The sequence below is a fragment of the Myotis daubentonii genome, chromosome 1, assembly GCF_963259705.1.
Source record: "Myotis daubentonii chromosome 1, mMyoDau2.1, whole genome shotgun sequence".
Classification (NCBI taxonomy): domain Eukaryota; kingdom Metazoa; phylum Chordata; class Mammalia; order Chiroptera; family Vespertilionidae; genus Myotis; species Myotis daubentonii.
The window spans coordinates 177479778-177505317 of record NC_081840.1 but is presented as its reverse complement, the minus strand read 5'-3'; the positions used below and the strand labels follow the sequence as shown (position 1 = coordinate 177505317).

General features: G+C 40.6%; 1 protein-coding gene across 16 annotated transcripts in view; it reads right to left on the bottom strand.

Annotated features, from left to right (window-relative positions):
- WDFY3 (WD repeat and FYVE domain containing 3) overlaps positions 1-25540 on the bottom strand; it is a 277660-nt gene that overhangs the window by 169810 nt on the left and 82310 nt on the right. For all 16 annotated transcript variants that reach the window (XM_059666363.1, XM_059666352.1, XM_059666330.1 and 13 more), the window contains one exon: positions 12045-12255. In XM_059666363.1, coding sequence (XP_059522346.1) covers positions 12045-12224 — 180 coding nt within the window. In that variant the 5' untranslated portion in view covers positions 12225-12255. The remainder of the gene's footprint in view (positions 1-12044; positions 12256-25540) is intronic.

Genomic DNA, 25540 nt, shown 5'->3' with positions numbered 1-25540 from the left:
GTCACACTCAAGGCAGGGTCTATGGGGAGGTTGCAGCGCCACGCCCTGTCACGCACAGAGCAGGGCCAATCAGGTGATTGAGGAGCTCCCCCCTGTCACTCACAGAGTAGGGCCGATAGGGGAGTTGGGGCACCGCCCCCTGTCACACACAGAGCAGGGCCAATCAGGGGGTTGGGGTGCCGCCACTCTCACACTCAGGGCAGGGCCGATGGGGAGGTTATGGCTCTACCCCATCACACACAGAGCAGGGCCGATCAGGGGGTTGGGGCGCCGCACCCTGTCACACACAGAGCTGCAGGGCGATCAGGGGGTGGGGAGCTCCCCCCTATCAGGCACAGAGCAGGGCCGATCGGGGGGTTGGGGCACCTTCCCCTGTCACGAGCAGGGCGGAGAGGGAGGTTGTGGCCCCGCCTCCTGTCACACACAGAGCCACAGGGCGATCAGGGGGTTTGGGCGCTGCCCCCTGTCATGCTGATCCCGGTGCCGGGAGGCCTCACGGCTCTGCTGATCCCGGTGCTGGGAGGCATATTACCCTTTTACTATATAGGATAGAGGCCTGGTTCACGGGTGGGTGCCGGCTGGTTTGCCCTGAAGTGTGTCCTGGATTAGGGTGGGGGTCTCCACTGGGGTGCCTGGCCAGCCTGTGTGAGGGGATGATGGCTGTTTGCAACTGGTCACACACCCTTCAGGGTGGGGGTCCCCACTGGGGTGCCTGGCCAGTCTGGGTGAGGGGCTTTGGGTTGTTTTCAGGCTGGCGGGTGACTGAAGCTCCCAACCACTCCTTTTTTTCTTTTTTTTTTTGTTCTGTGCCAGCTTTAGCTTTGAGGCTTGGCTCCAGCTCTTAGGCCTCCGCTGCTGAAAGCAGGTTTCTTGCCTTTGTTTACCTTCTGTATTTGAAACAATGTTGCAATCCTGCTGGCTGAAGCCCGGCAGACTAAAGCAGGTTTCTGGGGTTTTGTTTAGCTTCTATATTTGTAACATAGTTGCTTAGAGTTGCAGCTCAGAGGCCTGCAGCGGCAGGTGGGGAACGTTGGAGTCCGCCGTCACTGAAGCAAGCAAGCCTCATGTTAGTTTCAAGCTGCCTGGCTGCTGGCCGCCATCTTGGCTGGCAGTTAATTTGCATATCGCCCTGATCAGCCAATGGGAAGGGTAGCAGTCGTACCCTAATTACCATGTTTCTCTTTTATTAGATAGGATTGTACATTTTGCTCAGGCAATTATTTGGCCTTTTGTCAAACTTATTTATATATAAAGTAGGTAAACATTTCCATTACCAAGAATATATTTATGTATATTTTGCTCCTAAGAATTAATATCTATTTTGTTCCTAAGCATTAAGACAACTTCATAAATAGATCATGTCTTAGAAGATATAAAGATATGGTTTATTCAAGCAGTCTTCATGCTGGTTGAATAATATGCTGTTCAAAAACTAAGTCTTATTTGCTAATCTGAAATGACATAAACAACTTTTAGTCTAGTGATCTAACACTACTGACTGATTCATTCTGTCAGTTATTCAGTCATAAATATTTACCGATCTCCTAAATATGTCAGGCAATATTTGGAGTCATGAATACCATGGTAAATAAAGAGTTGTAAATACCACGGTAAATAAAACATATATGATTCCTGTGTTCATGGAGTTCATATTTTAGTACAGGAGACAAACATTAAACAAGTTAATTTAAAAATGAAAATTATATTAGACAGTGGTGCGTTATAAAGGAAGTAGACAGGTAACTGAAAGCGACTGCCTAGAGTGGGGAGAAGTTATCAGAAAAGGCCTCTCTGAGTGGCACTGATGTGAAGGATGACACTGAATGCAGAGAAAGTGTCACAATTCAAAGGGCCATGGAGAAAGAGCTCTGGGTAGTGAGAAGAGTTGTGCTGAGACCTCAGGGTGGACATGACATTAGGGTGGGTGAGGCATCAAAAGGCTGGTGAGGTTAGAATGTTTTGAATGAGAGAGGAAATGGTACAAGATAAGGCTGGACAGGTACAGGGACTAAAACATAAATCTGACATCCTATATAATAAAAGAGTAATATGCAAATTAACCATCACTCCACCATTCTGTCACAAAGATGGCAGCACCCAGCCCCCTCAGCCCCGCTGCTGAAGTGTCCAGGCCTGTTGGCAAGGCAGGTGTGGTGGGGGAGGTGGGGGGGGGGGCGAGGGGCAGAGCCGGTGATCGGAGGGGGCAGGGGCGAAGCCAGCTCCAAGGGGAGCAGGGACTGGGCCTAAGCCGTCAGTAGGATATCCCCTGAGGACTCCCAGTATATGAGAGGGGGCAGGCTGGGCTGAAGGACACCCCCACCCCCCAGGCACGAATTTCTTGCACCGGGCCCCTAGTTTTAGATAATACTAAATATATAAGGTAGCAAAGGAAAGAGAATTTTTGTGATTTCAATAATTAAATCTAAAATATTAGGTATGTATGCACCCTTGCACAAATAGTGGCATTTAAAAAAATATATACAGTGCTTCAATCATGTACTTAAACGTGTGCCACAAAGGGTGGAGCATGGAGCTGGTAGTCAGGAGGCTTGAATTCTGCTTGGCCTCAGTGACTACTGGTCAAATTTTTGTGGTTCTTTCATCTGTCAAGGGAGAGAGTTGAGCAAGAGATTGGTAGGTAATGTATTCAACTCAGAAAGGATGATTCCAAAGAGATATGTTATGTTCACAACTCAGATGAAAATAAAAACAGCACTAAGGAACAAAAACGCCTTCTAGCAAATGCAATAAAAATAATTACCAAGTGGTGAGAGTGTCCTGAGGGCCCATGCACCTGAAGGGTTTCAGGTTCAATCCCCGCACTAGTTGGGGAGCATGTGGAAGGCAACCAATCCATGTGTCTCTTTCATCTTTCTCTTTCATCTTTCTCTCTCCCTCCCTTCCACTCTCTCTAAAAAAAGAAAATCAAAGGAAAAAATATCCTCAGGTGAGGTAATAATATTATTATTACCGTATAATGATCATTTACCATGTGCCTAGCAGTATTCAAATACTTGACCTGTAATGTCATTTAAATCTCATAAAATCTTATACAGGATCCCATTTCACAGATAAGAAAAAGTAAGGGTTGGAGAAGTTAAACAAGTTAAGACAGGTGGTGGTGGAGCCAGATTTAAAACTAGTCTGTCTGATTCTAGGCCATGTTCTTTAATCACTCAGTACCATATTGTCTAAATTAAACTTCACGTGAATCCTATCATTGTCACTTTACAATGTTCACCTTAAGGGGAGAATAGCATGGCTTCACTTATTTTTATAAGGATCATTTTTAATATCCATCTACATAAATTTCAGAAAATTTCCTGATACCTCAACTAAATATTTCTGGAATACTCGGGGAGAATAAATTTAATGGTGTTATCTAATGGCATGCATAAAGTAGAAGCTCAATATGTACTTGCTGCAGAATGAAGCTATTACATAAAAATTTATTAAATATAACTAGTAAAAGGAGTTGGAATTCTGACAGTTTTCTAAAATAGTGTCTTTTCCCCCCCTAAATACAATATATGTCATATCTAAAATTAAGTTACACAGTACGACTAATAAATAACTGCAATATAAAACAGATTTTAAAAATTTACAATGAAGATGTAATTGTGTTATTTTATCTTATAAATGAGCTAAGATTTCCTACCAATTAATATAAATACTTAGGGAAACATTTATGTTACACTCTTCTTGTTTCTCAGAAGGACACCAACTTAGGGGGAAAAAACTGAGAATGCTTCTCTCAGTGCCTTCCTCTCCTTCTGGGATATGCCTGCCTCATGAGAACACGCACTCTCCTCTGCTCCGAGTGTGGCCTGCCACTGTCCAGTTCTTCTAGCAACTGGGTAGGTAAAAATAACTATTTCAAGGGTAAATTTAACCCTTTGTTGGACAGATCTAGTCTCCAATGTCAACTGTATTGGTATTATGTAATAAGTAGAAAAGCTGTATACATGTAAATAGTTCCCTTTTTGACTCCTGATCTAGCTCTCATTTGGTTCTAAACTTGAGTATCCTTCCTCTAAAGCAGCTATTCTCAACCTGTGGGTCGCGAACCCTTTGGGGGTTAAACGACCCTTTCACAGGGGTCATCTAAGACCACCGGGAAAACACATATATAATTACATATTGTTTTTGTGATTAATCACTATGCTTTAATTATGTTCAATTTGTAACAATGAAAATACATCCTGCATATCAGATATTTACATTACAACTCATAACAGTAGCAAAATTACAGTTATGAAGTAGCAACAAAAATAATTTTATGGTTGGGGGTCACCACAACATGAGGAATTGTATTAAAGGGTCGTGGCATTAGGAAGGTTGAGAACCACTGCTCTAAAGCCAACGATTTAAAAAGTAAAGGTCATGCCCTAGCCCAGTGGTCGGCAAACCGTGGCTCGCGAGCCACATGCGGCTCTTTGGCCCCTTGAGTGTGGCTCTTCCACAAAATACCATGTGCGGGCGCGCACATACTGTGTGAAGCTGACTTAAAACTTTAAGAAAAGTTTATTAAGTTAATTTTAAGGGAAAATTGTGGAGTGAAAGAAGATGTAGTGTCGAGGATTGAGAAAGGTATGTTGAGATGGTTTGGACATACAGAGAGGATGAACGAAAGGAAATAGACGAAACAAGTATACAAGATGAGTGTGGATAGGAGAGTTAGAAGGGGTCGACCTCATCGAACGTACCTCAATTAAATTGAGGACATTTTTAGCAAAGGCCAGCTTAGGAGTACCCTAATTAAGTTAATAACAATGTACCTACCTATATAGTTTAAGTTTAAAAAATTTGGCTCTCAAAAGAAATTTCAGTCATTGTACTGTTGATATTTGGCTCTGCTGACTAATGAGTTTGCTGACCACTGCAAACTAGCCAATTTGGCTCAGTGAATAGAGTGTTAGACTGAAGGTCCTGGGCTTGATTCCAGTCAAGGGCATGTACCTCGGTTGCAGGCTCCATCCCCAGCCCTGGTCAGGCGCTTGCAGGAGGAAACCAATCGATGTGTCTCTCTCACATTAATATTTCTCTCTGTGTGTCTCTACCCCACCCTTCCACTCTCTGAAAATCCATGGCAAAAATATCCTTGGGTGAGGATTAACAACAGTAACAAAAAAGTAAAGGTTACCTGTCAGCGACTAAAAAAAAGACACTGTTTTCAACTTAGATATTTCTCAAATATAAAGGAGAAGTAAATTCAAAAACTAGGGGAGTCTCTAAAATAACAACTAATTAGCAAAGGTTATATTTTAAAATACACAATATAAAGTATAACATCTACCAAGGTATTTAATAATGCAGTTAATTTTTAGATGATCAAAATACTGTATTTTTAAAAAATAAATTTAAACCAAGTATTTTTTTCTATAAGCTTCTGTTTGTGGGATTAAAAGTTAATTATTTTTAAGAATGCTGGATAAATACTATTCAGCTATTCTCAGACTGCACGTAACCTTTCAGTGGGAGAGAATCAGTGAGAGGGAGGACAGCAGTCTCCTTGCAGGACTGTGATGAAGATCGTAGGAGGCAGATGAAGAACCCAGCGTGAAACTGGCCCAGAAAAAGGACTCAACACATGTCATTTCTCAACCTGCGTCTCATAAAGGCAAAAACCACACACTGAAATAACACTGAGAACACTTTAAAAATAATTCTGGAGATAGATGCCCATGTCTAACAGGAAGATAGTTTATTTTAAAATTAGCATAAATCAAGCAGAGTCTCAAAAGTGAATAGTACCATTCCTATTTAGCAATCATGGCTATGAGCTCTACAGCCATAATGAGCTATTCATTTATCAAAGTTACCTCTTACTAATAGAGAATGTTCATGTCTAAAGGGTCAAACATTAAATAAATATGGCTATATACTGCAAAATGTAGTGGATGTGATGGCTTATTTAAGGACACGTTTAGTTTAATGATGAATATCCAATGAGTAGTCTATATATATTTTTTAATTGGTCACAATTAAAATAACTTCCTATCTTTTCATTAGTTAAGAGAAAAGTGAGCCTTTATGGTATTTAAATCACATTAGAGATGTAAGGCAAGGCATATACAGTGGGGCCTTGACTTACGAGTGTCCCGACTAACGAGTTTTTCGAGATACGAGCCGTCTCTCGGCCGATTTTTTGCTTTGAGTTGCGAGCTAAAATTCGGGTTACGAGCCAACTTCAGATACCCCACTGCTAGTTGGCGCAGCGAACGTCACAGTGAATGCCACAACATCAGCCCAGCATCCCGTGACTCACTCGTTCACTTTAAGATTTGACATACGAGTAATTTGAGTTACGAGCTTCATCACGGAACGAATTAAACTCGTAAGTCAAGGCCCCACTGTATATGTGTTTTTAATCAGCCAATTAAAAACTTTTGATTTGAAAGAATTTAAAGTTTATGAGACTTATGACAATTTAGAATGCAAGAGAACTAAGTCAAACAGTCTAACAGAGGATAATCACTAAAGCATCTAAAATCTACTCTTTATGCCCTGACCGGTTTGGCTCAGTGGATGGAGCGTCGGCCTGCGGACTGAAGGGTCCCGGGTTCGATTCCGGTCAAGGGCATGTACCTTGGTTGCAGGCACGTCCCCAGTAGGGAGTGTGCAGGAGGCAGCTGATCGATGTTTCTGACTCTCTATCCTTCTCCCTTCCTCTCTGTAAAAATCAATAAAACGTATTTAAAAATAAAATAAAATAAAATAAAATCTACTCTTTAAAAGAAGAAATACCGGTACAATTATTCTCTCTTAATACTCACTTGACTTGACGGTAGAAACATAACTAAAGAAACACATCAGATACATATGTAGGACATTACCTATTAATTTATGCTAATAGATAAAACTACAATTGGCCTAACTATTCTCAACTTATCACCTCTGTAAATGTTCGTAAGTCTGAGAGAAGGGAATTACCTTAAACTACTTAGCAGCCAACAGTACATAAACTAAACTAAACTAAACTAAACAAACTTCCAAGAACTGGTTCCAACCAAAATTAATGACTGGTTACCTCAACAGGACTTGAAAAAAATGGTTTGGCCACAATCAGTTCCCTCTTCCAATTTCAAAAGAGCTATTTTAAATGTTTCCTCACCTCTCCTCACGTTCCTTCTCACCATCTTCTCCATCCATCATTCTTACCTCTTATTTCATAGATTAAAAAATGAACATCCTCTTATAAATATATTAATGTTTCTATCCTCTAGTCCTATCCTATCCTACCTAACCCCATAGGTGGCATGTGAACTAGTCTCTCTCTTACTATGTTCCTTCCTTCTACTTACCAGGCGAGCAAAACCTCAACCCCAATAAATAGTGTATCTATCTGCCTTCTCTAACTTCTACAGGCTACTGAATGCCTGGAAAGAGAAAAATCACACACCAGCATGGATAAGATCCAGTACAAACTTATTATCTCCATCTTTCACTGGGCCCTCAATACTCTTTCATGTTCCTTTCCCACTATTTCTCATTCCCTTTCATTAATACGCCAAACCATCACAATTTCCTTAAGTCCCTTAGTCAACCTACTTCCTTAAGACTCTTAACAGCCCTAACCGGGTTGGCTCAGTGGAAAGAGCGTCCGCCTGAGGGCTGAAGGGTCCCGGGTTCGATTCTGGTCAAGGGCATGTACCTTGGTTGTGGGCACATCTCCAGTAGGGGGTGTGCAGGAGGCAGCTGATCGATGCTCTCATCAATGTTTCTAACTCTCTGTCCCTCTCCCTTCCTCTTTGTAAAAAATCAATAAACTATATCTTAAAAAAAAAAAAAAGACTCTTAACAGACCACACATTCTGTTGATAACTACAGGAAACTGAGGTCCTTAAGAAAGATCTTGCCCTAACCGGTTTGGCTCAGTGGATGGAGCGTTGGCCTGCGGACTGAGGAGTCCCAGGTTCGATTCCGGTCAAGGGCATGTACCTTGGTTGCGGGCACATCCCCAGTGGGGGGTGTGCAGGAGACAGCTGATCGATGTTTCTCTCTCATCGATGTTTCTAACTCTCTAGCCCTCTCCCTTCCTCTCTGTAAAAAATCAGTAAAATATATATATATATATATAAAAAAAAGAAAGATCTTATTTAACTTCCCACTTACTCACACCCAACAGAATACACATGCTTTCCCACAGGATGAGCTCTTTTTCCAGCTGTAGGCTCAACCACCCAGCTGACTCCATGCTCTCCTACCTCAATCATTTCTTATTTCTCTTGGAAATTTACACATTTTCCCTTCCCTTCTCTTTATAAGCATGTCTGCATCTTTCCTACCTTTAAAAACAAGGCAAAACACTAGAAACATACAAGCAAACACTTTTTTACTCTCAAATTCACTTCCACCAATCTCTTCTCTTTTCTTTCAAATTTCTACAAGCCAAGTATATACTTACTGTCTTCTCATCCCCCATTCACTCACTCACTGCTTTCTGGTTTCACCATTCCAGTAACTTCTCAACTGGCAAATCTCAAGGCCTCATATTACTCAGTCTCGCTATTATACATGATAGCGTTGTCTGCTCTCCTCCTGGCAACTTTTATCTCAAGTGCTATCACTACCCTCTCCTGATTCATTTTGTACTGCCACTGACCAGCACCTCTTCTATATCCTCTTTGGGCTCCCCTTCTTTCACCAAACATTCATATTATCCATGGTTCAACCTTTACTGCTATTTGTGCTGGCAGTATGAGCCATGTGTAATCTCTCCTGTACCTTACCATGGTTTGCCAATGATTCCCAAAAATATGTGTCCAGCCAAATCCCTTCTAATTGTCTACTGAATATTTCTACCTGGGAAGCTCACAATTCATTTAGACTCCATGCTCCAAAATGAACCTATCCCTTAAACCAGTGATGGCGAACCTTTTGAGCTCGGCGTGTCAGCATTTTGAAAAACCCTAACTTAACTCTGGAGCTGTGTCACATATAGAAATTTTTTGATATTTGCAACCATAGTAAAACAAAGACATATTTCTGATATTTATTTTATATATTTAAATGCCATTTAACAAAGAAAAATCAACCAAAAAAATGAGTTCGCATGTCACCTCTGACACGTGTGTCATAGGTTCGCCATCAGTGCCCTAAACCTTTCTTTCTCAGCTATTGGGAAAACATCCATCCAGTTTCTCAAATTAGAAACCTTGGAGAAAGCCTTGCCTTGGCCCCTTCTACTCTCTTATTCTGTTGCTTACAATACTTTGATGGCTCTGCATGCCACCAAGAAAAGTATTAGTTCTTACTAAAAGTATTAGCTCATGATATGCCTCCTATCAATCTTGACAGTCTTATTTTTTGCCCTTCCTTGACATAAAATCAGCTGGAAAAAGCCGAAGTGCCCATCACTAGATGAGTGGATAAAAAAGCTATGGTACATTTACACAATGAAATACTATGCGGCTATAAAAAAGAAGTCTCTCCTACCCTTTGTGACAATATGGATGACCTGGAAATTATTATGCTAAGCAAAATAAGCCAGTCAGAGAAAGACAAATATCACATGATCTCACTTATGTAGAGAATCTAATCAACAAAATAAACTGACAAACAAAATAGGTCCAGAGGCATGGAAGCATGGAACCTACTGAGAGATCTCAGAGATGAGGGGGAGGGAGGGTAGGGAAGAGATTAACCAAAGAACATATATGCATAACCCATGGACACAGACAATAGCATGGGGAAGGCCTGGGGTGGGGTGGGGGCTGGGTAGAGGGGGACAAAGGGAAGGAAAAATAACCATAATACATTTTTTTTAAAATCAACTCCTTGGACTGCTTATAGACACTGGTACATATTAAAATATTTGTTGCTTTTTACCTTGACTCATCCTTTAACTTCTTACTTGAATTACATTCTTGGTTAAGTTATTCCTGTTAATACTAATCTGACTAATGCTTATCTTTTAAAACTCAACAATCACATCACATTCTTGAGGGAGACTTCCCTTCCTTGACCCCATCAGACTTTCAGATAACTCTCTTTCCAGGGTGCCACATTACCCTCCTGCATTTCTAACACCACCTTTCTTTGTTGCTGTGTTCTCTGTTTCTGTGCTGATCTCTTCTCCCACAGAATGTTATGCTCATCTTCCTCATTATACTTGAGCTTCACCAGATTAGACTGTTTTATCTCAGAAACTCCAGTGCATAGTACAATGTATGGCACAATGTTTATTTATATAATGTGTGTGTATATATATGTATATGTATGTATGTGTGTGTGTATGTGTGTGTGTGCGTGTATATATATGTGTATGTATGTATGTATGAGTGTGTGTGTATGTATGTATATATATATATATATATATATATATATATATATATATATATATATATAAAAGCCAAGTGACTGGAATGACCAGTCGTTATGACGCACACTGTGGTAGCCAACTGGCCCAATCGGGGCCCCAATTGTGCCTGCCCACCCACCCAACCTCACACGGCCCCTCCCCCTGGCTGGCCCCACCCCCAATTCACCCCCCAATTTGGGGCGGGGCCAGCCAGCCAACATCCCATGGCCCCTACCCCCGGCCGGCCGGCCCCTGATGGCCCCCAACCCCAATCAGGGGCAGGGCCAGATGGTCAACTTCCTGCGTCCCCTCCCCTCGCCGGCCCTGCCCAATCGGCCTCTATCAGGGTGGGTGGCCAGACCCTACCCATGCACGAATTCATGCACCGGGCCTCTAGTTTAACATAAATAGGTACCAATGTGTAGACAACTATCACACCATAGCTGAAGCCTACTCTAATATGAAAGACAATACAAAGAAAAAAGTAATTTAAAGAAAAATAACAATGTAAGAAGTTAAAGAAATTTTGAAAAAATTTTAATATTTTCAGAGGAATGAGAGAAGATACTGCACAATTTTAAAAGAATAGAAGAAAGTATTCAAGGAAATTAAAAATATAAAATAAGGTTAATCTAAAAGAGTTGGTTTAGGGCAAGGGAGAGAAATATAGGGAGATAGAGGGGAAAGGAGACCTGGGGGGGGGGGATAAAAAGAAAGGGGAAGGGGGAAGAGAGAGAGAGATAAGGAGGGAGGGAAACAGAGACATGCAGAGAAAGACAAAAATGGAGACAGTTATAGTATGAAGTCTGGGGAAAATAAGTTCTACAAGAGTAGAAGTAATGGTGGTATACTATAAGGTCCATCTGTGATCACTATTCACACCACATTCAGTCAGCATAAACACAAATACTGTTTAAACAAATGTATACTACATGAAAAGGACAAGGATGAGGGCAGCATGTACCAGTGAGTGTATGTATGGTTGTTATAGTTTGGAGGAATGGGGAATTTAAAAAAGCTAATTTTCATACTCCTCATTAGGAAGTTAATTAAGACTGAACAATCAAGAAACAAGCAGTAAAAGTATGTTATTTAAAAGCTGAGAGAGCTAACAGTGGCAGCAGCAATTAGCAGTGGAGAGCAGTGGGGCACCTATTAGCCTGCGGAACTGCTTGACTTTTTAACCTATGTACTTGTACACCTTTGGTAAAAACTTAAAAATTATTTTAAAAATCCCCATCAAGATTGCTACATGTATCAACTTGATAAAATACAATAAAACACTAACTATTTAGACTCTCTAGGGCCTGTAACTATCTTCTTTCAATCTGATAGAAAACCGGCCAAACAAGAAAGAAAACTGAAATGATTCCTTAAAAGTGTACAGAGAGCACTTAGGCAATTGCACCATTTGGTGCAATAAAACCGTCACTTCAAAAATAATGGAAATAACAAATGAAAATTTACAATCTATCCTTCCTCCCAAACTCAACCATTAGAGGAACCTTTTACAAAATGCTCAGTTTTCCTTTTATATGTAAGAACTAAGTAGAGTTCATTTCACCAGGTCTCACATCAAGTCATACCACTTTACAGCAAACTGACAGGAAGAAAGGAAAACATCAAGCTTCTTAAAGACTTAACTCATTCTATCACTTTTCCTACCTGAGACTTATTATGACCTTAAGATTCTGGTGGTGCCACCCAGTCCTGGAAGGCACGCTTGGCAGCCTGGACTCACCCTGTTAAACACTGGCAGCATCATGTACAGCTTCTCCTCTTGTTCCTTCTGAGTCATGTGCCGAGGAGGATGGCACAACTCAGTGAAGAGCCGGCGGAGGTGCATCAGTCCCAAGGCGTTGTCCTGCGGGCTGCACTCCTCCTGCCTTGGGCGCCCCATGATCCTCTTCACCATGTTCATCTTGGCGGGCTGGTGATCAACACTTGTAATCCTGCAGAAAGATGTTCACCAGAAACAGTCAAAATGCCACTGTCTGATCAGGTCAGAGTTTATAACAAGTTGAAAAGTAGAAAATTCTGACTAAAATACTTTTTCTACTTCTTTGAAAAGAAAAAGTAGAAAGGCAAAGATAATTCTGATACATCTTCCTAAATGACAAATTAAAACTATGGCACTCGCCGAAACCGGTTTGGCTCAGTGGATAGAGCGTCGGCCTGCGGACTGAAAGGTCCCGGGTTCGATTCCGGTCAAGGGCATGTACCTGGGTTGCGGGCACATCTCCAGTAGGGGGTGTGCAGGAGGCAGCTGGTAGATGTTTCTCTCTCATCGATGTTTCTGACTCTCTATCTCTCTCCCTTCCTCTCTGTAAAAAATCAATAAAATATATTTAAAAAAAAAAAAAAAAAACTATGGCACTCAACTATCCTACAAGCTTTGACACAATTTGTATAAAATGTAACCCATTAAATGTAAAATATTAACTGGGCAAATGTTTCCAGTTAGTCATATCAAGTTCAACAAAAAAAAAGGATCACAAATCTTACTATTAATATGTTGCTGAATAACTAAATACTTGTAAAAAAATGAGGGAACAGAAAGTTCACCCTTACCTCAAAGCATCCAAACAAAGAACTCCATCCACACACATACACAAAAAAACATAGTTTTTCTATTTTTAATTTATATTTTTTTCTAGATAAAGGATTATACTTTGGTACCTGCTAAAGAGATTATTTTAGGTTATAGTTTGAAAATACATAAAATTTAACTAAAATGATATCCCCAATATATTCTACAAATCACATGACTGAAAATTATATAACAGAAGACCACTTGTTCAAATTGTGGCTTGAAGCCCTTTGGTAGGTCATGATGAGTATTTTTTTAAAAATATATTTCATTGATTTTTTACAGAGAGGAAGGGAGAGGGATAGAGAGTTAAAAACATACATCGATGAGAAACATCAATCAGCTGCCTCCTGCACATCCCCTACTGGGGATGTGCCCGCAACCAAGGTACATGCCCTTGACCGGAATCGAACCTGGGGCCCTTCAGTACGCAGGCCAACGCTCTATGCACTGAGCCAAACCAGTTAGGGTCATAATGAGTATTTTTAAAATGAAAAAAAAAGATATTAGAGTACATATAGTAAGTACATATAATAAAAGATATTAGAGTACATAAATAACTATTTTTTAGGTAAGGGGGTTTTTGTGTATACTACATAATAATATAAAATGTATCCCTGGCTAGAGCTGCAGTTAACCGACACTGGGTTAGAATATATACCAGAATCAATACACTAAGCTTTCAGAAAGCACCATCAGCCCTTTTCAACCACCACTCACTGTGCCAGCAATTAGCTAACCTCATACACAAAAACAGGATATCTCACAAAAGGATTCAGGAAAGCTGGGAAGACATTCTGGATACACAGAATCTGGAAGAAAGGCAATTTGCTTTTTCATCTGTGGAAAAGCAGAAATAAACTGGATTCATTTTAAATCTTGCTACATAACCACATAAGCCAGTATGTCATTTCTTTAAAAAATGAAAGACTGCTACAAGGCTAGAGCTTTTTGTACTAAACATATGACTACTGATTTTTTAAAAAACTATAAGAAGAACTAGCATCTTAAACACATGCCCTTGAGAATTTTGAGTGACTCTATATTGGGCTACAAGCATGGGCTTATGCACTGTAGCTGAGTGCAATAGGAGGCCGTGATGTAACTCATCACAGGTGAGGAGCAAAAAGACACACTCTGCTTACAGTTCTGCCAATGGCTTGTCTATGCTGAGCTACCGCTGTGCAGAAAGCACTTAATACACTCTAAGAGGTCCAATCTCAGGGAAGAATGCTTAGACACAAAGGCTAAGGCCAGGGGGCAGCTCTGAATTACAAAATGACAAACTAGTTAATCCAGTTCAAAGCTGTTCTTAGAAAATAAGCAAGTCCTCCAAATATAAATAAAAAGATTTCAAAAGTATATTCAAATAGCCTACTATGTGCTGGTGGGTGCAGTCCTAAAAATCCCCAGAACAAAAACAAAATTTGAAGTGCATTACACGTTTGTAAATTAGCTAACATTTTACATTATGCATAGCTCTGATCTTTTTCCTTAGCCTGTAGCCAGAGTTCATAATCTAGAGTGTGTGGTTAGGGATTAGGAGATTCACAATCCTCCGATTCTTTAAAAATGTTTTCCTAAGAGATCCCCGGCTTTCAAAGGAGTCTATATCATTAAAAAAAAAAGTCAAGCATCACTCTATATGTAGAGACCTTCAAAGCACTTTCAGACCATCTCCTTTGTTTCTCATTTTAACTTAAGCAAGTGTACAGAAGATAGGATTATTCTACCTTTAGGGGAGGCCAAAGACAAGAACAACTTGCTCAAAATTTCACAATGAAAGGGAATTGTATGAGAATCCAGACCTTTACCTTCTATTCAAGTGTCCTTCCCCAGTCTACTCATGTTTATGTGCTAACTTTAAATTACAGAATTCTTGGAAACTGTGACTCTAGTATATTTATTATTTAGTACCAAGTAGCAATTAGAATGTGAAAGAAATCTTTTTGATTTTTCAGAATATGCATTAAAATAATCAGCTTTCATCCCAGTAAAAAACAAAAACATGATCACATATTGACAAACATTGACTAAATGTAATCAAGCGATTGCACCATCGTTATTTAATATTTATCAGATACAAAAGGATAGGTATCAATTAGCTAAAAGGGTTTACAGGTATTTCTCAATTACTCAGATAATCTCAGTGATAGAAAAAAAGATGCCCTGCTTTCTCCTAATTTACCAAGAAACACTTAAGCATACAAGCTTGCTGAATCATTGCTTTGTCTGCACTTCAATGTTTATATTTAAAGTACTAGAGGCCCAGTGCATGAAAATTCATGCACTGGAGGGGGCGTGTCCCTCAGCCCGACCTTTGCCCTCTGGCAATCTGGAAGCCCTCAGGGGATGTCTGACTGACAGTTTAGGCCTGCTCCCTGAGGGCCAATCAGGGAACAGCACTGGCTGGCAAGTGGCCAGCCACCCTCCCCATTGCCCTGCTGCTGCTGCTGGTTGCTGCTACCCCCCTCCCCCATCGCTGTCCCCTCCCTCTGCCCGCTGGCATGTATTTTGGCCTGGCGCTGCCTGCTCACCGGCCCCGCCCCATGCCAACCAGTAGTTCCACAGTTCAGTCGATTTGCACAGTACACTTTTATTATATAGGATATTCAGACCAAGAACTACCATGTTTTAAATACTCTCCAGGAGTGAAAGACTAGGATAAAAATAGGGACTTTTCAAAGCAGTAGAAACATGCCCATATAAGATCAGTAAATTCAGGTGAAAGGCTCTCAACCCTTGAATCTTGGGTTTCTCTCATCTGTAAAATCTTTTTTTCACAACCTTTGTGTAATGCATATATAAAATAACATCCTATCTAATAAAAGACAAAAAGGGTAATTAACTGTAACTCCACTACATTTCCCATTGGCTAATCAGGGCGATATGCAAATTAACTGCCAACAAAGATGGCGGCCGGCAGCCATGCAGCTGAAGCGAGCAGGAGGCTTGCTTGCTCCAGTGATGGAGGAAGCCAAGGTTCCCGGCCTGCAGCGGCCCGGTTCTGAGCTCTGAAAGCAACAAAGTTTCAATTATAGAAGCTAAACAAACCCCAGATACCTGCTTTCAGCCGGCCGCAGCCTCAGAACTGGGAGCGCCAGTGACGGCAACAATGTTTCAATTATAGAAGGTAAATAAATCCCAGAATAAAAAAAGAAAAAGGAAAAAAGGAGAGGCTGGGAGCTTCAGTCACTGGCCAGCCTGAAAACGGCCCTCAGCCCCTCACCCAAACTGGCCAAGCACCCCAGTGGGGACCCTCACCCTGAAGGGGGTGTGACCAGCTGCAAACAGCCATCAGCCCCTCACCCAGGCTGGCCAGGCACCCCATCGGGACCCCCACCCTGATCCAGGACACCCTTCAAGGCAAACCAGCTGGTCCCCACCCATGCACCAGGCCTCTATCCTATATAGTAACAGGGTAATACGCAAACTGACCCAAATAGCAGAAAGACTGGGAATGACTGGTCACTATGACACACACTGACCACCAGGGGGCAGACGCTCAATCCAGGAGCTGCCCCTTGGTGGTCAGTGTGCTCCTATAGAGGGAGCTCTGCTCAGCCACAAGCCAGGCTGATGGCTGCCAGTACAGCGGTGGTGGTGGTAGCCTCTCCTGCCTCCTCAGCAGCACTAAGGACGTCTGATTACAGTTTAGGTCTGCTCCCCGCTGGCAAGTGGACATCCCCTGAGGCCTGCTGGACTGCCAGAGGGATGTCTGATTGCCATCTTAGGCCCAATCCCCTGGGGAGCAGGCCTAAGCCAGCAGGTGGTCATCCCCCGAGGGGTCCCAGACTCTGAGAGGGCACAGGCTGGGCTGAGGGACCCCCCCCTTCTGAGTGCACAAATTCTTGTGCACCGGGCCTCTAGTCATTTCTATAAAGTGCCAAGCACATTAGTTGCATTCAATAATTTTTAAATTTCTTTTCTTCCTTCAGCTTGATCACAAAACATTTAATTCTTTTCATTTACATTTTTAGTAAGTAAGTAAGAGAAAGGAAACAGCATAAGCTCTTATGGTAGTATTATGTTTTAGAGACTTACAAAATGATAAAAAATTAAGGGGAAATTTATTTCTTAGTAGAATGGCCAATAAGAAGTTTCTAAAGCAATACAGAAGAGATATGCAAAATATAGTAATGAAAACAAATAGAATGGTTATTTTGTGGTAATGTTTTAAGGGGTTTTCAAAATATTTATAAAGATTATTGTGAAATGGGCAAAGGACCTAAATAGACACCTTTCAAAAGAGGACATCCAGAAAGCCAAGAGACATATGAAAACATGCTCAAAGTCACTAATCATCCGAGAGATGCAAATCAAAACAGCAATGAGGTACCATCTCACACCTGTCAGACTGGCTATCATCAACAAATCAACAAACGACAAGTGCTGGAGAGGATGTGGAGAAAAAGGAACACTTGTGCACTGCTGGTGGGAATGCAGACTGGTGCAGCCACTATGGAAGACAGTATGGAGTTTCCTTAAAAAAAAACTGAAAATGGAACTCCCATGTGACCCTGTGATCCCACTTCTAGGAATATATCCCAAGAAACCAGAAACACCAATCAGAAAGGATATATGCACCCCTATGTTCATAGCAGCACAATTCACCATAGCTAAGATCTGGAAACAGCCTAAGTGCCCATCAGTAGATGAATGGATTAGAAAACTGTGGTACATCTACACGATGGAATACTATGCTGCTCTAAAAAGGAAGGAACTCTTACCATTTGCAACGTCATGGATGGAACTGGAGAGCATTATGCTAAGTGAAATAAGCCAGTCAATAAAGGAAAAATACCACATGATCTCACTCATTCGTGGACAATAGAGACCATTATAAACTTTTGAACAATAATAGATACAGAGGCAGAGCTGCCTCAAACAGATTGTCGAGCTGCAGCGGGAAGGCCGGGGAGGGTTGGGGGGCAGGAGGTAGGGGGGTAAGAGATCAACTAAAGGACTTGTATGCATGCATATAAGCATAACCAATGGACATAAGACACTGGGTGATAGGGGAGGCTAGGGGACTGTCTAGGGCGGGGGGATAAAATGGATACATATGTAATACCCTTTGTAATACTTTAAGCAATAAAAAAAAAAATTTATAAAGATTATTGTGTATGAGAACTCTATTTTGTTTCACAAGAGAAAATATTTGCACTGCCAACAGGAGGTTATTTAAATAGCAATGAGCCCAGGCAGTATTTCTTTTCTAATCTCTTATGTTAATGCTTGAAAATCCAGACACTAACTATGCCCACCCAAAATCCTTTAATAGTTTACCACTATTTAAATTATAGAAGGGTATAAAACAATAGCTTAAATTTTTAAAACGCATTTGTCAAATAACTAGCAGTCTTTGAGTAGCACAGGTAAAAAATTTTCTAAGTACCTCCTTAATTTCACAAGAAAAAAAAAGGCTAAGGAAAATCTTATACTTTCATCAAAAAACTATAAGTAATTGCTCAGGTTTTTTATTTTTCTTTAAACTTTCTGGGGGGAAATCCTATATTTTTCTTATACTACGAAGAGTAAAGGCAAAATTTCTTGAGCTTTTTAAGAATAAGGCAAAAATTTAGAGAGGCTCCCAATGATCTGGACATCGGACCCAGAAATCTACCATATACACTGGAAAAGAGCTATAGATAGAGTCCTGAATTAGAATTTAAAATTTCTACCTGCTAAAGCATGATTTTTTGCCTTTCAAGAAGTCATTATCCAATTTAGCCTCATCTTTGAGATATTACAAGATTAGCCATCTCATTTATATTCCCAACATCCCCTCACCCTTCTCACCCCATGTGTGAACTCATCCTATATATATACTGAATTGAACAATTTCTCAAAGTATCTTTTCAGTGTGCTTAATCTTTTCTCTTCTTGGACAAAAGCATATTCCAGAGTCAAAAGCAATGTGCCTCCCTTAAGAACACTTCCCTTAGCTAAGATTTCCAATGGAGCAACCAGTGTTGCCATCTTTCTGACACCTTTCTAGAACCCCTCCTTCTAGGGCTCCCATTGCTGTTTTGGGAGCCCCAAAACACATTTACTCTAACAGTTGAATGGCAGTTAGGTTATTTGATATGATTAACATAGTATAATTAAATTGTTAGGGAATAAATAAACTTGTGTAAGTTGACCTGACAGCTCCATTATTCTCTAAAAGTTTGTACAAATTCTGTAGAAAAGACCTGCAAAAGAATTTCTATAGCACAATGTTTCTATAATTTGTGACTGCCTAATACTGACACATTTTACATTCTACATATCTCCCCTAACCTCTACTTCAAGTCAGTCAGCTCTGTGTTCACTTAATTATCAGTATCCTCAATGGACAGCACAGTGCAGGGGAGACATCCTCAGGAGTGGGATGCATATTAACAGGGCTACAACCTTCAGGGCCATATGCTAGACCTATCACCACTAGGAATTTCTCTATTACAAACTGTCACATTCCGAAATTGCACTCTGAGATAACTATCACGCTCCCTAAATCTGTGGTCTTAGCTGGAATCACTTACTGACTTCTCCCAATTCTCCTATTCTTCAGCAGAGATCAGACCATGTTTAATCTCTTCAATGACATTCTCAACTGTGCCTTCACTTCCCTTGCATTCCTGGGCTATACACATTCCTACTCATTATTCATGCCTGGATGAATCCAACCACACAATTTCTCCATTTCTAATTCTGGGTTACCAGAAACTGGGGAGAAAATCCTAGAATTTTATAGACTGGTTACAATAACAATTTATGACATTCTAAAATTATTGACATAAATAAAAGCTAATATTTTTCATATGGAAAAAAATTAATTCCAAATGTATTAAAGATCTAAATACAAATAAACAATAAAAAATTGGAAGCAAATATAAAAGTAAATATAATTTAGGGTTGGTTCTTCTAAAAAGGAAAAAAAGAGTCAGATTTATAGCTAAAAATACCACAAAATAAAAAGACAGGCAACAAATAATTTAAAATATTAGCAATTCTTATAGCAAAGTATTAACAACTAGGCTATTCATGAGCCTCTTAATATCAACAATCTGAGAGCAAAATAAGAATGAAATAGAAACAGTCTATTCCCAGTAAAAATACTACATATATGAAATGCAACACAACAGATATATGAAAAGGTCCTTAAAATCACTAATAATCAGAGAAATTCAAATTAAAATAAAGTACAACTGTTTACTCATCAGTTTGGCAAAAACTAACAGGATTTAATACATAGTAAGAATAGGGAAATGGAAATGTAAACACTATTGATTAGAAATCAACAGTCTTTTTTAGGGCAATCTGATAGTATTAACACACCTACTCTTTATCTAATTTCTTCCAGGAACCTATCCCACATTAATACAGTACAAGATGGTTTACTAGATTGCACGTTATTTAATTGTTTATAATAATGAAAAGTTAGAAATAGGCTAGTCCTTTATTAGATGAATAGGTAACTCAAGGTACATCTGTATTATGGAATGATATGGTTCTTAAAAGTTACAAGAAAAAAAGTTAAAATTTATATTCAGGGTTTCAGCAACAAAATGTTAAGAGCTTAGAAGTTATCACTGTTGTCTTTAAACAAGAAATAGCTGAATAAACTGGAAATCTGGGATGTTTCTCGACCCATCAAAGAACTGACACTGCAGGGAAACCAAGCCCTGAAATCCAGACGGACATGACATCTAGACAGCCACGGCTGAAACCTGCTTACATGGAACAAAAGTCCCCAGAACCACAAACTGGGAGGAACACCGATGAATTGCTGGAGGTTGACAGTAGGCTAGCACATGAGAGAGAAACTCCTGGGGGCCAGTCTTCCGCTGGGGTTGGCACTTAGGGCCCCCCTCAACTTCTCGGGGTTGCACCTCCAGGCACTCCACAGAGGGGATCTGAGAAAGACCTCCTCCTGCCTCTGGCAGGTGGAGGGAAGAGTAATCATTGGGAAATGTTCCCAGAGCATTCTACATAACAAGGACCTACTTACTCTCCCGAATAAAATACTTCACCTTGTCTTCCTTGGGTTAAGGGCATTTGTCTCAAACCAGCCCCTCTTAAGGGGGTGGAGGAAGGCAACAGCCCAGGAGAAACACTTGTGAGTGTCACAGGCCCATAAGACACTGAGAAAAAATCAAAAGAGTATAAAAACTGTTTCCCTCTCCCACACTTTACAACCACACCAAGAAGACTCTAAAAACAACTGAAAGGAAATGCTAGAAATTGAAAGCACTGTAACAAATATGAAGAATGTTCTGATGGGCTCAACAGTACATAGCCCAGGAAAGAATTAGTTAGTTTGAAGATAAATCAAAGAAACTTCCAAAAGGAGAAGAAAGAGAGAAGGGAACATAGGCATATTTGAAGTAATAATGGCTTAGTACTTTGCAAAATTAATGACAGACACCAAGCCACTGACACAAGAGGCTAAGAGAAAAGCGAGCAAGGTATATATCTACAAGATTACCACAGGCATATCATATGCAAACTGCAGAAAATTAAAGGTAGATGTCATGATTATGAAAGAGGTTGGGGTGTGAGAAGTGGGGAAGAGGAAGCTCCTTACCTATAAGAGAACAAGGATAAAAATTACAGTGGATTTCTCATCCAAACATGCATGCAAGGAGAGAATGGAGGAAAATATTTTAAATGTTGGAAGAAAAACCTACTAGCCTAGAAATCTACCTCCAATGGAATTATCCTTTATAAGTAAAGAAATAAAGAATCTCTCAGACAAAGGAATAAGTGAAGATAAAATATAATCTTTCATTATTGTTAACTGATGTAAAAAAAACCTGTTTTTAAAATAATAGTAATAACGTACTGGGTGATTATAGTTTACAAATTAGTAAGATGAGTGACAGCAATGTCATAAGGAATGAAGAGGAGAAATTGAGAGTCTGTTATAAGACACCCTCTATACCTCAGTGATAAAGTGTTATTTGAAAGTAGACAAATAGTAGTAAAATATGTACAGCAAGCATGTCAAACTCAAAGGCTAACACGGGCTAACTAAACAAGGTTTAAGTTTGTGTGGGCCGAAAAAAAAACAAAAGCTTCAATTTTCATAGAAATATAGGTTTATTTAGAGACATGTTGAATACAAAGGGCTGAAATAAATGAGTAATCATTAACATAAAATAATGGAACATTTTAATAAAAATTAATATTTTTTCATGAACATTAACTTACCAGACACTGAAAAACTGCACAAATTAATGAGCATAATGCAAATAAACCTATTTTCCTTGTTCTCCAAAAGCAAAATATTTCCTGTTGTGTACACCAAACAAGTTAGTACAAGACTAATGACATGGCAATCGGCTGCTAAAATATCCCCTGCTGGTATTAGTGGAGAGAATGGTGTGCCTGAGCGTAAGAGAAATGAATGCAACACAATTATAGTAATCAGTCATTAGTGAACGTCATAGTTCGTTATTAATAATTATGTATAACAGGATATTGTAAAAATTAAGTTATGACATTTTTTATTAAAACGTTTCTTACATTCTGTTATATTGGCTGGGCCACAAAAATATTTGTCATGGGCCATGAGTTTGACATGCTTGATGTACACTAAAACAGGGCAAACACTAAAATCTTTTTAAAAAATAAGTTTACTTGATATGCAAAGATTGGAGATAAAAGGCAATCATATTAAACTAAAGGCCCGGTGCATGAAATTTGTGCACTGCGGTGGCGGGGGAAGGGAGGTCCCTCAGCCTGGCCTGCGCCCTCTCACAGTCCGAGACCCCTTGGGGGATGTAGCAGTGTACCAAGTGGCAGGCAGCCAGGGAGGAGACCCAGTCGGGGTCGGGTGCCGCTCGCGTTCATTCTGGCCCACAGTGCCTGCTGCTGCAGAGTCGGGAGAGGATCCCGCCATGGCAGCTGTGCTCACTAGCTGTGAGCCCAGCTTCTGGCTGAACAGCACTCCCCCTGTGGGATCGCACTGACCACCAGGGGGCAACTCCTGCATTGAGCATCTGCCCCCTGGTGGTCAGTGCGCATCAGTCCCAATCAGCTGGACCACAGCAGCAAGCTAACCTACCGGTCGGAGTGTCTGCCCCCTGGTGGTCAGTGCACATCATAACAGGCGGCTGAGCAGCCTTAGCATATCATTAGCATATTATGCTTTGATTGGTTGAACGACTGACCGGAGGACTGGACACTTAGCATATTAGGCTTTTATTGTATATGATGACCAGAGGCTGGGTGCACGAAAATTTGTGCACTGGGGCGGGGGGCATCCCTGCGCCCTCTCACAGTCCGGGAGTCCTCAGGGGATGTCCTACTGATGGCTTAGGCCCGCTCTCCAGGGGGAGCGGGCCTAAGCCACAGTCTGGCCTCCCTTTGTGGGAGGAGACCAGGCCAGCCGATCAGGGGACGGAACTGCCCCCATCATCCCACCACTGCCACTGCCTGGCCTTCCTCTGCAGGAGGCGACCGGAATGGCCAATCAGGGGATGACGCCCCCCCCCCATCACTCCTCCGCTGGTCACTGCCCCCACCCCATCGCCGTTCCCTCCTTCTGCCTGCTGGCATGCACCTTTGCTGGCCTGGCGCTGCAAGCTCACCGGCCCCGCCCCCCTCCGACTGGTGGTTCGGCCGTTCGGTTGATTTGCATATTACGCTTTTATTATATAGGATGTTCAGTTAAAACCAGAGAAGGCAGACCTGGCCACTGTGGCTTAGTTGGTCAAGTGTCTATCCATGCATCAGAGGGTTGCTGGGGTTTGATTCCCCACCAGGACACATGTCCAGGTTGTGGGCCCCATCCCCAGTAGGGGGTTATGCAGGAGGCAGCTGATCAATGTTTTCTTCTCCCTCTCCCTTCCTCTCTCTCTAAAATCAATAAAAACATATTTAAAAAACCAACAACAGAGAAGGCAGAAGAGGGATGGGAAAAAAATAGCAAAGTTACAAATGTGACAGATATTAATCCACTATATCAACAATCACTTTAAATGCAAATAGTCTGAATGTACCAATTAAAAGGCAGAGAATGTCAGAGTAGATTAAAAAATATGTCCCAACTATACATGATGTCTATAAGAAAGCTACTTTAAATATAAATAATAATCAGGAATAAAAAATATAAGTAATCAGATAGGTTAAAAGTAGAAGAGATGAAGATACATCATGCTAACTCAATCAAAAGAAAGCTGAGTACCTATATTAATTTTAGACACACAGTCTTCAAAACAAGGAAAAATATCAGAGATAAAGAAGGGTATTCTCTAAGGAGACCTAACAATCCTTCATGTGTATAAGCCTAACAAGAGCATCAACTATGTGAGGAAAAACTGACAGAAGTGAGGGGAAAAAAAGACAAGTTTCCTGTTAGAGCTGGAGATTTCGACAGCCCTCATACAATAATGGATACATCAACTGTGCAGGAAATCAATACAGATAAAGTTTACTGAACATTACTATCAATCGGCTAACTCTGTAGTTGATATTTATGGAACGCTCCATCCAACAACAGAATACATGTTCTTTCCAAACTCACATGGAGCATTCATCAAGACAGATCACATCAAAGGCCATAAACACACACCTTAACAATTCAAAAGAATAGAAACCATACAAAGTATGCTCTCAAAGCACAAAGGAATTAAACAGGAAATCAGCATCAAATGAGAGAAAAGCCCCAAATGTTTGGAAACTAGACAACACACATCTAAATAACATGTGAGTCAAATTAGTGTCCTGTTCTTTCTGCCAAGGGTGCCCCCTCCTTCGTTTTTCCTAGTAGCTAAGCTCTGAGTTCACCTCAGAAGTCTTTCCCAAACCCCCAGGCAGAGCTTATTGTTCTATCTTCTATCCCACTGTGGTACTTTAGTTACACTCTGTCATGAAATGTTCAATATTCAGAGACAGTATGCAGAGTGCTTATATAGGCTTGGCAACGAACTGCCTGATTTCAAATCCTAGCTGCACTACTTACCAGCTGTAGAACTTGAATAAGTCAATTACCACCCTTGTACATCAAATTCCTCATGTGTAAAAAGCCAGTAATCACCAGCACCTATCTCATAGTGCTGTAGTGTAACTCACCAAATGAGTTACTACATGAAAGGCACTTAGACTATCTGGCACAGGTACTCAGGAAGTGACAGCTATCATTACTGTTATTCTACCGTAACCTGTAACATATACTAAAAAGTGGTTATTTACTTCCACTTAACTTATAATTTCCTCAATGGTGGGAACCAAATAGTATTACTTAACTTTGTATCCCTAGTTCACAACAGGTGATGGGTGAATGAATTTAAAAGACTTACACACAGTTATGTGGTGGCATCAGACTTTATGTACAGATAGTCTGAATTCTGGGTGTGCTAGTTTTAGTTCCACACAAAGAAATTACATATTGCACATAACACTTTTTAAAAATTACAATCTGTGTATCCTAGTTCTCATCCTATAGAAAGTCCTCAGTCTGTAGATATCAAAGTTCTTAAGCATCTCCAGGGGGGGAAATTACATTCACAACCATTTATTCTGAACTGAAAAGTTATCAATTTGCTTAAATAACCATCTTTTTATTTTCCTGCTAATTAGCAACATCTCTCCTTAAACTACTGAATTCCCTGAAAGCAGACTGCTCTCCAAATCCTTAACATGTGGCTGAGGATTTA